This window comes from Emydura macquarii, unplaced genomic scaffold, assembly GCF_026122565.2.
Source record: "Emydura macquarii macquarii isolate MOO-44397 ecotype Brisbane River unplaced genomic scaffold, CSIRO-AGI_Emac_v2 contig_3348, whole genome shotgun sequence".
Classification (NCBI taxonomy): domain Eukaryota; kingdom Metazoa; phylum Chordata; order Testudines; family Chelidae; genus Emydura; species Emydura macquarii.
Window position 1 is genome coordinate 6,061,908 of NW_027133485.1, and position 16,619 is coordinate 6,078,526.

General features: G+C 41.8%; 2 protein-coding genes across 8 annotated transcripts in view; one reads left to right on the forward strand and one right to left on the reverse strand.

The window, feature by feature from the left end:
- The window catches only part of LOC137143865 (zinc finger and BTB domain-containing protein 8A-like), a 27,965-nt gene extending 24,859 nt beyond the window's left edge, over positions 1–3,106 (forward strand). For 3 of the 4 annotated variants that reach the window (XM_067533889.1, XM_067533887.1, XM_067533890.1), the window contains exons 3-5: positions 537–703; positions 1,884–1,970; positions 2,069–3,106. In XM_067533889.1, the coding sequence (XP_067389990.1) occupies positions 537–703; positions 1,884–1,970; positions 2,069–2,170 (356 nt within the window). In that variant the 3' untranslated portion in view covers positions 2,171–3,106. The remainder of the gene's footprint in view (positions 1–536; positions 704–1,883; positions 1,971–2,068) is intronic. The other variant, XM_067533888.1, reaches the window with a different exon arrangement.
- The window catches only part of ZBTB8OS (zinc finger and BTB domain containing 8 opposite strand), an 18,978-nt gene extending 2,825 nt beyond the window's left edge, over positions 1–16,153 (reverse strand). The window contains exons 1-8 of one of the 4 annotated variants that reach the window (XM_067533894.1): positions 16,062–16,153; positions 14,127–14,151; positions 13,291–13,412; positions 12,938–13,020; positions 12,505–12,557; positions 10,811–10,847; positions 10,046–10,108; positions 4,860–4,896 (exon numbers count right to left, since the gene is read on the reverse strand). In XM_067533894.1, the coding sequence (XP_067389995.1) occupies positions 4,888–4,896; positions 10,046–10,108; positions 10,811–10,847; positions 12,505–12,557; positions 12,938–13,020; positions 13,291–13,412; positions 14,127–14,151; positions 16,062–16,149 (480 nt within the window). In that variant the 5' untranslated portion in view covers positions 16,150–16,153 and the 3' untranslated portion in view covers positions 4,860–4,887. Of the gene's footprint in view, positions 1–4,859; positions 4,897–9,191; positions 10,109–10,810; positions 10,848–12,504; positions 12,558–12,937; positions 13,021–13,290; positions 13,413–14,126; positions 14,152–16,061 lie in introns of those variants that run through there. The other 3 variants (XR_010917288.1, XM_067533893.1, XM_067533895.1) reach the window with 3 other exon arrangements.
- Between the last annotated feature and the right edge of the window lie 466 nt (positions 16,154–16,619).

The window sequence follows — 16,619 nt, forward strand, 5'->3', positions numbered from 1 at the left end:
GGGTACATTGCAAAAGACATCTGTTGAAGAGGGTTTTTGGAGATGACTGAGAACATGCTTTCTTGCTGAACAGGGGCGAGGTGGCTGGCAGTTTCTGGTGAACTGATTTTAATGATGCTGAGAGACATTATAGAAAAATATACAATTATATGTTAGGACACCTTGAGTTTTGGAATGGTGTCTTTATTTCAAATTAAACAAATAAATCTGGATTCTATATTACCTGAAGCAACAGCCCTCTATGTAAATGTCTGGACATCTATGCATGTTAAGGCACTTTCTGTATTTATGTGAATAACCTAGTTTAGGGTCAAGTCTGGCTAGGATGGAATCCACTATCTAATATCAATTCACCAGGTATTTGACTTAAGGTGGGAAAAATGCAGTGGGAGGGGGAAAGGAGGATTGTGGCTGTGTTTTGGTTTCTTGGCTTGCTTAAGTGAGAGATTACAGAAAAAACTAACTTTGCTTCTACAAAATTATGTCTAGGGAAGGGACTATTAATGTTTTACCTAATAGGATTTTCTCTGTAACAGATCTACCTATGATGAGATTCAAGTGCCCCTTCTGCACCCATACAGTGAAACGGAGAGCAGACATGAAGCGGCATCTTCGCTGTCACACAGGGGAACGACCTTACCCGTGTGAGGCATGTGGGAAAAAATTCACAAGATTAGAGCATCTACGTAGCCATTTCCAAAGAGTATGTCATTTGACTAAAGACTAAAAATGAAATTACGTTGGCAATAGCTATTTATTATCCAGAATCAGCCCCTGAGAGTCACTCATCTTACTGCTGTAAAGTGGCCTGTATAAAATAATTTAGTGGTCTCACTTGTGTCAGTTTAGGAACTGGACAAATGTTTACATCAACACAACCCATCAAATTTACCATTAAAATGAGCACCTTTGGTGGTAGCATTACCCCAAAAGCCATGGTTTCAAGAGACCTGGGAGACTGAACTTCTCTCTCAATCCTAAAATGTTAAGATGGATGAGTCTGTCACAATAAGAAACCTGTACTGCAGCTACCTGTGCTGCACTTATTCTGTACAGAAACAAGACTTCAGTCTCAAAACTTAGACTTATTCTTCAGTGAAGACAAGTGCCTTTTACATTTAAAATAATAGGATTTAGAAATAAATAGAACAATGCTATCAGCATTTTGGGAAAAAAGCTAAAGCAGTATTTAAGACCTTTATAAAAAAAAGCACAACAAAGGCTACAGTTTAGAAAAATAGTCTTCCTATGACAGATTCACTTGTGGAGGAGAAAATAGTAGCCACACATTGAAAGTAGATAAAAACTAGCTCTTAATCTATTTGAGTTTGAAAATATGAGTAAGTCAGGTTTGAAGTGCTGAAAGAATAAAGGGTGGCATTCCATTTTTTTTTTTTAAAGAAGTATCTCACCTTTACTTGTCTTGGTGCTCTGATACACTGTGCCACTGTGAATATCTGGAACCAGTTAGTAACTTGGTTTCCAGTTTAAATAAAAAGATAGTTGGACAGAATGCACTGCTTCTATGGTACAAGGTATACCTTTTGTTGCATAAACCCCTCTGACTAGAAAAAGAGTTATCCTCTTACTGTAAGCAGACACAGTATTAGTTCTAAAACTACAAAATGAAAATTAAACAGTTAACGATCCACTGTTCTTATACTATTATACTATACTTATACTTTTAAAAATAAATCAGTGCAAATCTGTTGGTTTTTGCTCTAGAAGTTTCACATTTATAATCCAGACTTCTCTGTTTTAGGGTGATCTCATGCATTTCTCAGTTTATAAAAATATTACTTTAGATGTTTTCTCAAAGAAAAAACATTCTATTAACTCTGCTTCAGGTAAAAGCTGATATTTTCTATTTTAAATCTCTACAGATACATCAAGCTGGCAAACGAATCTCCAGAAAGTGTAAGAATCATGTCACTGACCTAACAAGACAGGGTGGTTCAACAAGGAACAAGGTGCTATAGACTATGTAATGAATATCTAGCTGAAACGGGCATTGAGAACATGCATGATGATGACTTAGACCCATAACATCCTCTTCTTATCTCTATAGGAGACAAATTCTGGATGGCACTTGGATGAAGAGCACAGATCAGATGTAGAGATGGTGGAAGATGAACCTGATAAATTTGTCATCCAACAAGTTAGATGCTAGCACAGATGAGACAGAAGGAAAAAAGTGAAACCAAATCTTAGCTGTATTTACTAGTGCTCATCTCATCACTGGCTTACTACAACTTGCCAATTTTGAGCTACTTTATCATTAATAGATTCTTTTTAACAATACTTTATGGGAACAAAATAAAGCCTAGTCCAGTATGCACCTAGTTAGACATTCCTTTGTGGCCATAGGGACTTCTTTCCAACTGCATTTTTTCTTACAATGTAAAGATCCCTGAAAATTGGCTAGAAATAACTGAGTATCTGGAGAGCTGTTAGGTTTTTGATTTATCATCAAATCATTTCAAAGTTCCTGTTCAAGTGTAAGTGTGAACCATTTTCCTTCATTTCAAAGCCTTTTCTCTGTTAGAAAAGTTGTTTAAGATGGTCCAGTAATCGAAAGATTTTCTTCATGTAGTTTTAATGTTCTGCCTATTTATGTGAAAAATACATACTATAGCTGCTGTATCAAAGCAAGAGCTTCTACTGAATCAGTTGCTGTGAAAACTTAAATAGCTAACAATACATTTTTTCTGTAGATACTGTATTAATTTTTACATTTGATACTTGTAAAAGTTTAAAACTAATTAGAATGTTTACTAGAGTAGTATTCTCAAATTTTTTTTACTAGTTACAAGAAAAAGCATTTTAAAGAATATTCAGAGAGGACGTTACTGATCAGAACAGCTACAACATTTGGATGGAGTGAGTTTGCATCTTCAAATTAATAGAATTCACATGGAGCCTTTCTAATTTAGACTACTTGTAAACAGAGTTGCTTTGAAATAAAAATACTAGAAGTCCAATCTTTACAATTTTTTTTAATCACGGTAGTCAGGATTTGCATTAGACTGCTAGATAAAGGAGGTTGGTTAGGCACCATGGGGGAGATTTTCTGGTGCCTAGGACTTAGGAACATAAGTCCTACTGACTTTCAATTGGACTTCATATAAATCCTTCATGCATTTTTGGAAGTCTTTACTGATTTTAAGGCATAAGATGTCCAAAGGCCATTGGGCATTCAAAACATAAACCACAGTAAATATTAAGTAAAGGGACAAGTGAGACTCTGGGGGCTAAAATATACAATTTAACTAACTTAAATATAGATCATACTTCAAGAATTCGATTTATGACCACAAAAGGTCCATGTTAGTGGACAATTGAGCCCCAAGTCTATATTGCCTTTCACATAGTTCAGTAACTTTCCCTGTTCCTGGGCCTGTCTTTAAATCCTTAAGAAGTATTGTTGTGGAATGCTCAATCATGTTGACTCAGCAAAACATTTAGCTCCTAGAAACACTGAATTCTTACTGTGAACTGCCACAACACTTTAAAAGGGACACACAAAAAAGACAAACATTAAGCCCTGACCATGGAGAAAGGGTTAGGGGGGTGCATGCGTGGAGAATGTCAGCATCCTGAAGAGGAGCCACAGCTCTCTCCCATACCCAGTTTCTAGTCTTCTCTTTTCTGCCAACATAACTGCAGGAGAACAAATGACTTTCAGGAGTAAAAGGTAAACAAAAGGGTTTTGAACAAGCATTGAAATAGGAGGCTGTAGACTTAGAAGTATCAACAATGGCCCTGATTCTCTGCTGTATCCCAGCCTCCTTCACACTGCTCCAGTGGTATGATATGACAGCAAGTGTGACGTATACAGCCTTTAGAGAATTACACCCCACTCATCTCAGTACAGCTCAATGCCACTGTTTCCTTACAGCCCTCTCTTAAGGGGGTGTTAGGAGAGAGATGGAGTGTGGCCAGAGCATGCTTGTGGTGCAGTTATCATAAGTTGGTGAACTGCCCCTGCAGGGGATATCTATTGCAGCTGAAGACTAAGAGCACGCATGGGATTACTACATTTCGACAGGGTGGACAGGCCCTCAGTCTCAATCTAAGGGCTAGTCTACTGTGGCACAGCTACACCAATACAAGTGTAGCACATCTGGTGAAGATGCTCTATGCTGTTAGGACAGAGCTCTCCCATCAGCATAATAAAACCACCTCTGTAAGCAGCAGCTATGTTGGCAAGAGCAGCTCTCTCCCTGAAATACTGCTGTCCACACCAGCGCTTAGGTCAGTGTAACTTATGTCACTTGGGGGTGTGTGACTTATTCACATCCCTGAATGACATAAGTTATACCGACAACCTGTAGTGGTTCTCAGATCAGTGGTATGTCTACTCCTGGGGGTACACAGAGGTCTTCCAGGGGGTATGTCAGCTCATCTAGATTTTTGCCTAGTTTTACAACAGGCTACGTAAAAAGCACTAGCGAAGTCCATTACAAACAACAATTTCATACAGACAATGACTTTATACTGCTCTATATACTATTATACAGCAAGTATCACACTGAAATGTAAGGACAATATTTATATTCCACCAATGTATTTTATAATTATATGGTAAAACAGAGAAAGTGAGCCATTTTTCACTAATAGTGTGCTGTGACACTTTTTGTATTTTTATGTCTGAAGTTGTAAGCAAGTCATTTTTAAGTGAGGTGAAACTTGGGGGTATGCAAGACAAAGACTCCTGAAAGGGGTACAGTAGTCTGGAAAGCTTGAGACCCACTGGTGTAGATAAGCCCTTAATGAGTACAAGTAGAATTAAAACTCGGTTAGGGCATGTCCATCCTCCATTCATAAATGAGTATTTAAAATATAAATTGGTTTCTTACCTATCAAAGTCCAGAGTTTTACCAAGCATCACACCTCCTAAAAACAGAGCATTTTCTTGCATTATTACAATATTTTATTAACTCTCAAACCACTTTAACTGTAAAAGTTACATAAAGGAAGAGAAAAAGTAACTATTTGGTATCAACAAAAGATATACTTGCAAGAAAGAGTTGAAAATAGCTAAAAGTTGAGGTGGAAAGATGGAAGGCTGTTCTAAACACAAGGAGTTGCAAAGGTGGCTCTTATCTACATTATCAGATTTCTTATCCATTGTTCTGCAAGGGTGCAGCTGATCCTGTGCAACCAATGCATGTAAGACCAATATAGGCCACACACATATTCTTTTAAAACTAGTATATCATCTAATACCAAAGTGGCTAGATTTTTATGGAGGGGCAGACTAGACAAGTGCTAAGATAAGTGAAAAATAAAAAGGTTATGCCTTTAAATGCAATAACATGTTTTCAGAGTATAGATTTTTTCCAAAACCAGGACATGTTGGATGTGCCTAAAAATCTGACAGATTTGGGGGTTTATTGAAGATGGGGGTTCAGTCCAGTTGTTAGTGAAAATATGTCCACATTATAGGAAAATATCAGAATTGGCAACCTTGTATAAGGTTGATAGCTTCAGCAAAGAGTTTAAAGCCTGAATGGGAACAGAAGCTGAACTACTGTCTCCATTCCTTGAGATAGTCCCTGTTGAATAGGCCTGAGGCATCTTCCAGGCTTTTGGAAGAAGATTGTACCATTATTGACTGTGCTGGACTTATTTTTACAGACTGAGGATTTCACTCTCCAGGGATGTCATTCAGGAGCCCCAAAATACACTTAGCCGTTTGCAGAGAGTGCCCCTATGGCTGTGAGGGAAAGCCTTCATATTTATAGTTGCAAGCAGACCCCATTCCACAGGAAATCTATTTTAAGTTTAGCAGTGAGGTGAGCCCATACAAATGTCAGGGAGTGTCAGTTCCCTCATTCGGGGGCCAGCTGAATGATTGCAAGGGCCATCACTTTTAAGTTCCTTTTGACCTTCTCAGGACAGGGTTCCACCTACTGCCCCCATGTTAGAAAATAAATTAATACTAGACATTTCACATTTTCTCCACAGAGAAAATTATTTTCCCCTCAGGATTTAAATTTAGAACAACATGGTGACCCCCTCACTCCCTCCCATCTCTTGAGCTCCAGCACCACCCACTGCCCTGCCTTTCTCAGACAGTGCCTTTTGCCACAGGAGAAATACCCCAACCATCTCTTAGGACACTGCCTTGCCTCTTCTTACACCAACAACCCTTCCTCCTTCCCTCTCCTTAGCCCATGGCCCTACACAGGGACACTGCCCACCCTCTAGTTACAGGGCCGGTGGGCTCCCCCGCAACCAGTGGCCTACAGCGACAACCTCCCCCAATCCACATCTCTAGGCCCATTATGGGGCAGCCCTTGCCCCCTCAGGATGGTCCCTGACCTCTCCTTCTTCCTGCCTTTACTTCCCCTCACGCTGCCACTGCCCTTGTAGCTTCCCTCACGCTGGGGCCCTCACTACGCCTCTCATGCCAGAAATCGACCCAACACGCCACATCCAGCCCCACCTGACACTCCTTCAGGTGCCAACAGGAATGGAAGGAGCCCCTCTAAGGCTGCCCTCGTGACAGAATCCCAGCTCGACGCCCCATTGGCTAAACACACACCTCCCAGGCCAATGGGAAGTCGGGCTAACTGTCACCTCTTCCTTTCCCCACCGTGATAGGTCAATTAAGCAGCCTGACAACCACTTGGTCCAATAGAACTCCTTCCCGCCTAGCTGCCTTCAGTGAGCAGGACCTGGCCCGGCACTCAAACAGCTCTGAAGTAGATAAAGCACCGCAGGTTTTTTTTCGCATCAGCTCAATTCTACGGTGCTATTGGCTGAACAAGTTGGCGGACCGGTTTTAGCCAGTGGTGCATGGAGTTGCCCCGAGGGTGGGGCCAAGAGCTGGGAGGTTGTCCCGGTTCATCCCCTTAGACAGCGGCACCTTTTGGTTTCATTCTTACGCTACAAACCCTCCCGGCACAATCCGCTCTCCGGCACCGCCCACCCCAGCCAGCGTTGGCCCGGCCATGTCCTGCTGAGGGCCGGCTTCCCTCACGCCCCATGCCTGTTCCCCACCACTGACACACGCTCATCACTTCAGCTAGATCTCTCATGCGCACACACCCTTTATCTCAAAAGACTAACAGGACTTTGCCCCAATGCAGCCAGCTCTGGAGTATAGGGCTGCAGGCAGACAGCACAATGCACATCTTGCAACAGCCTTAGGAAGGGCATTTCAGCCAATATGCCCACAGCTGTGGGGGGGGTCAACTGGGGGGGGGAATGGTGGTGGTAGTAGGCCCAGCTCCACCCGCAAAAAACATACCCCACAACTCCTCCATGAGATGCCACTCTCCATAGATGGTGCAGATGTTCAAAATAAAACAATTAGGTCAATTTTATTTTGCAATATACACATGACTAAATGAAAGGGAAGAGGTTTTTAAATGGACTAGTGCACACTGAATGATTGTTGGAAAACCATTTCCTCAATTTAAGTTAGTCTTACAGGAAACATTTCACAAGAAAGCTGTGTAGAGTGGGCAGCCCTTTCTATACTTCGTAATTGTTTTCTCAAAATACAGTGGAAGAAGGGACAAGTATTGACCACAGTATTAACCTTTCCTAGTTATGGTACAATAGACTCTTCCTTTTTGAGGTACTGAGCAGTGGGGTTCAGACATGCTATACTGAGCCAAACAGAGATGTCTGCAGAAAAGATGTTACGGATACCTTTCTGCGATTTGCCTTCTCTCTCTTTTAAAGGTCACAGTCCCAATGCTGATAAAGGGGCACAGTTGAGCTGCCGTTTTCAAAGATGCTAATTGCCTTGTGTGGATTCCCATATGCAGTAATGTTCAAACAGCAAAGGACCATCACTCCCACGGTTAATTTGTACCCCACTTGGAAAGATATATATGTCCCAATGCTAGTTTACCCTAGAACCTCTTCATACTGCTCTGGCAGGTTGAAGGTGCCTTAGAGTTGCTGCAAATATAGTGTACTCACCCCTGCACTCCAAAAAAATTCCACTCACCGTAATTATTCTCTCTCCCCCACCATACCCATACCCACCCTTTGCTGGTACAGACCAACCCAAAACATCTTAGTGTTTAAAAGAAGGCAAGGGAACCTTCCACACTGCTTGCATGCAAGATCTCAGAACAAGGTAGCACAATGAAGACAGGTGAAGTTTGCACACACTTCTCTGCAGGAAAGGTGTTCAGTCAGAGTTTGCCTCCTGCATTACAATGCATTGTTCTACACTGGAGGAGCGTTCTGTATTGTTTCTACTGTCTTCTCTTTAGAAAGAAGTAGCCAGTTTACTGACAGCTATCATTGGAACAGCAGAGCAGTGCCCTTCCTATTTCAAGATCTAATTGTTCTGGACATGCAGCTCTTGGTAGACTCCCTTCTACACCAGAAGTGGTGAATGAAGCCTCTACTTGTGGGGAGGGCGAGAGGAAACATTGAATACTATGGTCACATGGACACGTGCTTCTTTGCGGTAGGATTTCACCAGTATTGTATGACAGTGGTTCCCAACCGGTGGCCAAAAGAGGCCCACTGGGACTTTCAAAGTGGCCCGCAGCTCCCCTCCCGCTGGCTGCAGAAGGGAACCGCTGCCTAAGGACCCAGGCAGAGCGTGTTGCTGTGTGGCTAGAAGACCAGTGCTGGCTTCTTGCTGCTGCCGCCAAGGGGAAGGGAGATCAGTGCTCCCCTCCCCTTGGCTGTAGCAAGGAACACGGCAAAGTGCTCTGTGTGGGTCCATAGGCGCTGGGGTCCCTTCTGGAGCCAGAGGAAGGGGAAATCAGGGCTCTCCTCCCCCCAGCTCCAGCAGAGAGCAAAGCGCTCTGCCTGGGTCCCTAGGTGCTGAGGTGTGATATCCCATCCCCCTGGCTGCAGAAGGGAGCTACTGCCTAGGGACCCAGGTGGAGTGCAGAGGGCTACAGAACACGTGCGGTTTCCCTGCTGCAATCAGGGAGACAGGAGAGCTGAACTCCTTCCGTCTGGCTGCAGTGGGGGGGAAGGGGCTGCTGGCGGAGACTGATGGTCCTTCAGGGTTGTAAAAATGATATCTGCGGCCCTCGAGCCAAAAAGGTTGGGAACCACTGTTGTATGGCGATCCAGCACCACCTAGTGGCAACTTTTCACTATGACACAGACATGTTAAAAAAAAAAAAAAAAACCACGTTAAAAAAGTAATTAGGCCAGAGTAGGAAGATTTCTACAAGAAACCTCAGCTAGCAGCAAAGATCTCAGGGTCTGTCTACACAGCAACTAGACACTCATAGCTGACCGATGCCAGCCAACTCAGGCTTGCTGGGCTGTTTCATTGCTGTGTAGACTTCCAGGCTCAGGCTGGAGCCCGGCCCCTGTGAAGTGGGAGGGTCCCAGTCTGGGCCCAAGACTGGACTACACAGCAATGAAACAACACCGCAGACTGAGCCCTGCAAGCCAGAATCGGCTGGCATGGCCCAGCCAAGGGCTTTTCTTTGCTGGGTAGACATACACTCAGAGGCTTTAAATAAAGTGAAACAGAGAAACCACTTCAGAATGAGCAAGTTAAAATCCATATCAAAGCAGTGCAAGAAAAGAGGAGAGGTAGTTTCTCTAAAATGAAGGCAAAAGTGTGCAGATCTATTACAATCTAGACTTCTCCCACTCTTGACATCTCCATAAAGATATTTTTTGGCTAATAAAAATATTTAAAAAAAAATTACCCTCTCTATTGATTTCCCCACCTACATTCAACAGGAACCCAGTACCAATGCTTGCCTTTAAAAATAAATATAAAAAGCAGTGCTACTGAGAGACTCTTACAAAGCCCTTTCTTCTCACCATGAGAGAAACCTATTTCTCCATATGCAGTTCCCAACCTGGTTCACCATCCTCAGAGTCAAATCATAGCTGGCTATTCCCTGTGATTCCTCCTTCCAATTGATGGAGCATCTTATTGGCTCCAAGTACTATCATTCATTACTTAGGCAATTGTTCCATTATTTCCAGACAGATGACAGAGTTTGTGTGGGGGACGTTTGCCAGCCAATGACAAGTATTCACTCCTCTTAGCAGCTCTCTTCTAGTTTTATATATCAATGATGACAAACACCTCTGGAGTCTCTTCTTCATAGATCTGCATGGCTGAATAAGTTATTGCCTTGACCTCAGTACCCTGGGGGGAACAGACACAGAAAAATAGAGTTTGTAAGCCATGAGCTCCAGCAGCAGCTCTGAATGAATCACAGCAAGACATGAATATTCACGGGGGCTTCCTAGGAATGTTATTCCATTAAAAGGATCCTTCCTCCAAAGCGCAGCAGTACTTCAGTTATGAGTGTGAAAGCTGGAACATCACCATGTAATAGCTTGTCTAGGTCAGTGACTGATGGGCAAGTAGCAGGACAAATATCTCCTCCAAAGTCACTTCCTACATAGTACCAACTCTCATCTCCTAGACACAATGGAACACCATAGTTTGCCTCTTAGGTTAAGGCAGCCACCACAAATTATTAGTTAAGGGCAGTGTAGGAGGGAATCAGGAAGGATTATATTAGTTTGTTACTCAGTCTCTAAAGAATTCACAAAAAAGAGCAACCAAACAGCTGTAGTGCCAGGGTAAACACCCTGACTTCAGCCTGGCTTGCATTTCATTGGCTCAACAACTTTTCATTTCTGCTCGCTCATGAGTAATCACTCAAACCGTTCCAGGAATGTTAATTGCTGCATTCACAAATAGCGGCTAGTGAGCAAGAACTTTGGCACACTGGCCTCTGATTACACAGAAAAAAAATTGTAACTGGATCTCTTAATAACTTCGGAGAAAAGCCTTTGTCACACTCATGAGACTGTAAGACACAGACCAATCGTTACATACCTGAGGATGTTTGGGTAAAGAGAACTCTTCCCCCCACCTTCAGGGACAAAAAAACAAAACAAAACAAAAAAGTATTAAGAGATTGTTGAAACTTTGGTTTAATTCAGCAACTATCATTGCTGGGTTCATTAATGCAAGCAAGACACTTAGAGGAAAGCAACTTTATGGTAAAGGTCATTGAACTCCAGCCTATCAGAGTAACTCTCCACAATAGTTACCAGGATGTGAGAACAACTGAGGTCATGTGGCAATAGTTACACCCTCAGCCATCCCAGCTAGTGAGTCATACCGTGATTGTTTAACTGCATAAAAAACCTCTGGTTCCAGGCTCTAGCTTCCTTGACACTATTACAAGCTAGTAACAAAAAAATTCAAATAATTCAGGGAACAACATACACCTTTTAACTACTAGAGACAGTGTACTGACTCCCACTGTAGGGAGAGAATGGCACACCATCACCTGAGGCGGTCTGTGTGCCCCATGAAGGGGAATTTGTCTTTTCCAACTAATTGCTAGAAAGGTCACTCTCATAGCCAGGGTTGCTAGGAGAGGTGTGGGTGGAGGAGAGGAAGCATGGGCCAGTAATTAGGCAGCAGCCCATGACATAAAAGAACTGAGGTGGAGTCCTCGCTCTACTACAGACTTTGTGTGACCTTGGGCAAGTCACTTAGCCTCTTACGGTCTCAGTTCCCCCCCCCCCCCCATCTGAAAAGGGGGATGATAGCATTTCTACATCTCACAGTGGTTTTGAGAGGATAAATACATTTTATCTGAGTGCCTCACAGGCCATAGAGAGCCAGAGAAGCACCCAAGACAGAGGACAACAAACAAAGCATTTTACTTTCATTTATGCATTAGAGATTCACCCTTCCACAGTTCTCCTATACAGTCCTATTAAAATGATTCATGTAATTCTTGCCCTTCCAAGTCTCCTCCTGCAAGTACAATATACACACGGTATATTGTCAGCTATGACACTGAAAAGCTAATCCCCCAATAAATCCACTGAGTCATCAGCCACCCCATCAGAATTTAAATGCTATGGAAGTTGTCCAGTGGAAGTGAAACTATGCATCTATGGCCTTGTCTAGACTACGGCTCCATCCACACCAGAAAACTGTATTAACAAACACATGCTAACATCCTAGTATTAATAAGGCTGCTGTAGTTCAAACACTAACTGGTCAAGATAAACCCTTGGCTCCCACACAGGCTTTAACTTGACCAGGTTAACATGTTCTGAAATACAACTGCTTTGTCTCAAGTAGAATTTTAGAAGAGGTTAGTTAGATTGATGCTAGCTCAATCTAACATCACACCTTTAAATCCTAGTCTAGAGAAGACCTCCAAAACAGGGAGAAGGAAGTGGAGGGATGTTGATTTGCCTACAGTATTACAGAGCTACAATGTATTAAGTAATTCCCTGAAGTTCTGGGCTCAGAGCATTTTTATTTCACACCTGCTTCCACATCTTTGATAGTGACTGGTTGAAATGCCTCAGAATAATAAGTAGTATTTACACAGTTTACCAGACATTAGCTGACTAATCCCCATGATAGCATGCATAGTAGATATTTAAATTTTATATTCAGGACAACAGACAGACTTAGAAGGACTTGCTCAAGATCCACGCATTGTCTTTATTCCCTCGCTGTCAGAATTTGCTTTTAATGAGGTAGTGTTGATTACCTACCCAATGGACCTTATTTTGTACCTCATTCGGTCAATGTAAAGCACTTTCACCTCCTGCAGGGAAAGAAAGAGGGAAAAAAAGTTGCCCTAAAGAGGACTTCTCATACTGGTTTATACTGCCTTCTGAGAAGACTCCCAGTGAGTATGCCCCCATACAAAGCCAATATTCACATCATCAGAACCTAAAGCCAGAGTTTGAGCAGCCTCAGAGACAAACATGGGTGTTCAGGATTCAGATGTACATAGAACAGTTATGTTTACATAGCAAACAACAGTATATTGCTTGCCTCTCCCTATCCTTATGTCTACAATATCCCATGTGTTGGTAGGTCTAAGTGGTTTGTTGGTTCCACCTTCTCTGCCCCAGATACTACTGTACTTAGGGCAGGTGTTGGCAGAGAATATTCCTGTCCTGTAAGGTGAGAGAGACTTACCCTGGGTACGAAGAACTGGTCAGCACTGAATTTATATAGCCACTCATTCAAGAAGTTATAGAGAAGAGAGTGCATGTCATGTCCTGCAGAATAGAAGCAGAAAGAGAAAGTGACTCAACTGGAAGCTCTGTCAATAACTTCCCAAACATTCTTTTAGTTCATATCAAAGGGGCAGTTTCCTCATCACAATGTACTAGAAAATTCCAATTACCTTAGAATAAATCTGGATTTAATAAATTGGTACCAGTACCACATCTAAGGAGCCAGCTGAGATTCTGACCTTTTTATTTCAATGCATTTCTCTTTCAAGGAGTTCATATAATAACCAGTAATAGGGCCCCCTGTCTTCTTACCTTCTGCCTCCACTTCTATAGTATCCAAGGGCTCGACAGTCTCTGTATCCGTCATGTAACCAAACATGGCCATAGCACACTGCTCAAATGTCTCTTCCAAGGTATCGCCCCAGGCATGTAACCTACAGACAGATCAACATAACTCCATCATAAAAACAAATCATAACAAAGGAAGTGGGGGAATACAAATGAAAGATTGGGGTGCTCATATAAGCAGGAAAGGAAGTGAATACAGAGAAGTGCAGACCTGCCATTACCTAGAGAGAGGGACATTTGGGAAGAAGGTTAGAGAACCACTGTTGAAATATTGCAAGAGGAAAGGGGCTTATTTTTGGAGGAACAGCACGGGAAAGTGGTACATATCTGACTAAAAGTAGTAATGTCCTTCCTAAATACAGACAGTTGGCGTGCATGAAATGGACCACTTAAAAATAAGAGGTAGCATAAAAGTTTGTCTCTTCTCTTCAAACCCAAAGAGCTCAAGAATTAAAACACCTCCATCTTGCTCCTGAAATTCTAAGATTCTAAGAATTCTAAGATCTCTAGGAATATCTTGTCAAAAGGGAATGGATGATATCCCCCCACCCATGCCGTCCCAAGAGAAGCCACATCATTGAAATGAAAAAAAAAAAATATCTAACGTCCCAGCATGCTTAGGTATGGCATTCCACAAACTCAAAGGGGATATATTTGGCCAGATTCTCCTCTCACGTCAGTTTACCTAGCTGCAACTCCACTGACTTCACACTTACTCTCGATTTACATCAAATGTAAGTAAGAGAAGACTCAATCTCGTAGTGAGATTACACTTTGAAATCACTGCTGTAAATACTCACTGCACATCAGCTGTGTGATCCAGATCTGAGGGGGTAGAAGAAAAATAATTATGAGATCATCATGGTTGTTTAAAAATAAACAATAATATGGAAGAAAAAGTCAGGTCCTGTTAAGATCATTTTTTGTACTTGTTTGACACTGAAGCTCTAGCTATCTTGTTAATCTGTTTGTAAAGTGTTTAATCTGTTTGTAATCTGTTAATCTGTTTGTTAGGTGACTGGTTCGTATTTCCAAACCTGTGCACTGAAAGCAGAGGCATGAACAGTCATAACCATGGTCATCAACCACAAACTGATCTCCAAAAAAGTGTATTCAGTGGACTGTACAATCCATCCCAGGTAGATATCTCTGTACAGACATGTTAAGAGTAGTTCAGTAAAAGGGCTAACTAACACATCCTGTTCTCTACACTTACAGTGCAAGATGCAGACATTAGCCCAATCCTACAAACACTGCCCCGTCAGCACTCAGAATTGGAAATAGCTGCTGAGTGAAAAGCACTCTTGAAAATCTGACCAGTAATGCTTACCAGTTTTAATAGCCCCATTGTTGATTTTTGCCTAGCATTAAGTGTTTGCATGATCAGACCCATGATTGTACATCTTCTCCAATTAATTTTACTATTTCTAATAGAGCATGCGCCAAATCCTGATCATCACCCTTTAATTCCGAGACATCAATTTTAAGCAAAACCTCTCATTCATAAAAGGCTTTTAAAGCTAAGTTTGGGGATTTGTGTGTCAATAAAGCTTTTAAGAGAGGATAGTGCACTTAAGTAAAAAGTATGATGACCCCAAGTGACAAAACCTAATTGAAAGTGATTAGTCAGCTAGTGATTGAGTGAAAATGACAACTGTTAAAATCATTAGGGAAAACCTAGAAATGGTGTATCCGTGTTGTTGCATTGTCAAACAACAAATAACTTATAAAACGGACTTTTAAAGCAAAAATTAACACCAACTGTACCTCCTATCTCTAGCTAAAAGAGATCTCTGCCAGCTCTTATGAGAGATTAAAGGTGTTCACTGCAAACAAGTTATGACAACTAGGGTGTCTGGGACAGTTTCCTCTTTTCCCTCAAGGCAGAGAGGTGTCATGTGTCTGCAACATCCTACAGGCTCAGTGCAGAAGCCTTTTTTGTTCATCCATAGCTTTTAAGCTGCCAACACCCTAATATGGGACACTGGCTTTTAAACTGTTAAAAAGGATTACAAAAGAAGGCGAGGGACCCACAATATAAAATTAATCTTTAAATTATGTAATATTAATTTCTCTAGCATATATGAACTTTTATACAACCAGTTTAGGGATCTAGCATTTAAGTCAACTCACAGTAATAAAATATGTGAAATAACCACAGAGACATATCTAAACTGAGGTCTAAAATAAGTAGAATACCATGGATCATTACAGCTGAAAAACATCCTCTTGGTTGCATAATAATTTATCTGCTTTGTGAATAGTTTCCCTACCAACTGTCTCTTAACAACAACAGAGTCTAATTTCAGCCAGAGAATAAAAACCTTCTCTGATTACAGAAGGAAGATTGTTCCACCAGTCAAATGGAAACATGCTGCTGTATTTAGGGCTTTATTAGCCTTAAAATCGGAACAAGTCCTGAAATATACATTAATGAAATGACAGACTGCTCTGCCAGGTGGGCACAGCTCAAATAAAACTGCAGTTAGAGCAGGCTGCCCTTCCTGTAAGTGCCTTGAGCTATTACATTCCAGGGGACGGAGGGGGGAAAAACCTGGGCAAAAAAGCAGGTTAAAGTACATAATACAAGACCAAAACAGACAGAAAAACGTATAGAGAAGATGGAAAAATATATTCTTCAGCTACGATCCTGAACATTTGTGTAGACCCAAGAAACACAGAGCTCAGGAGAGTTTCCCTGGCTGCTTTTTATTAATAAGTCATTGTATACTCACACTCATACTTCTTATTGAGAGGAGGGTACTTGGTTTTAATGGCCTTCTGGTCCTCTGTCAGGTTATAGTCCCTGTAGTTGTCTGCCATGATCACTTTGATGTGTCTGCACGCCTCACTTCCTGCTTTATAAAAATGGCCACTCCCCATGCTCTCTTCTGCCAGGGAAGTTTCCCCACGTGATGCTGGTGCTTAAAGACAGAGCTCTCTTTTCATCAGGCCAATCTCTGAGGGCCTTAGAATCAATAGCAATTTAGGAGGAGATCTTTTATGGTACGAAACGTAAGCACCACAATGTACAAGGCTATGGAACTGTGATATTTTAAATGTGCCTCTCAGAATTCCCATGCCACCAAATCCTTCATTCATGATGAGGGAAATTTAGGCCTTGATTCAGCAAAGATTTTACATGAGTGTTTAACTTTATCCACTATGAATACTGCAAGTTAAAGCATGTCTGTAAATCTTGGCAGGTTTGGGGCCACAAATTATCTTTGAGGCAGGAATCATGCCTTCCTTATGTTCTTTAAATTCCCCCAAAGTTAATGGCATTTGATGGT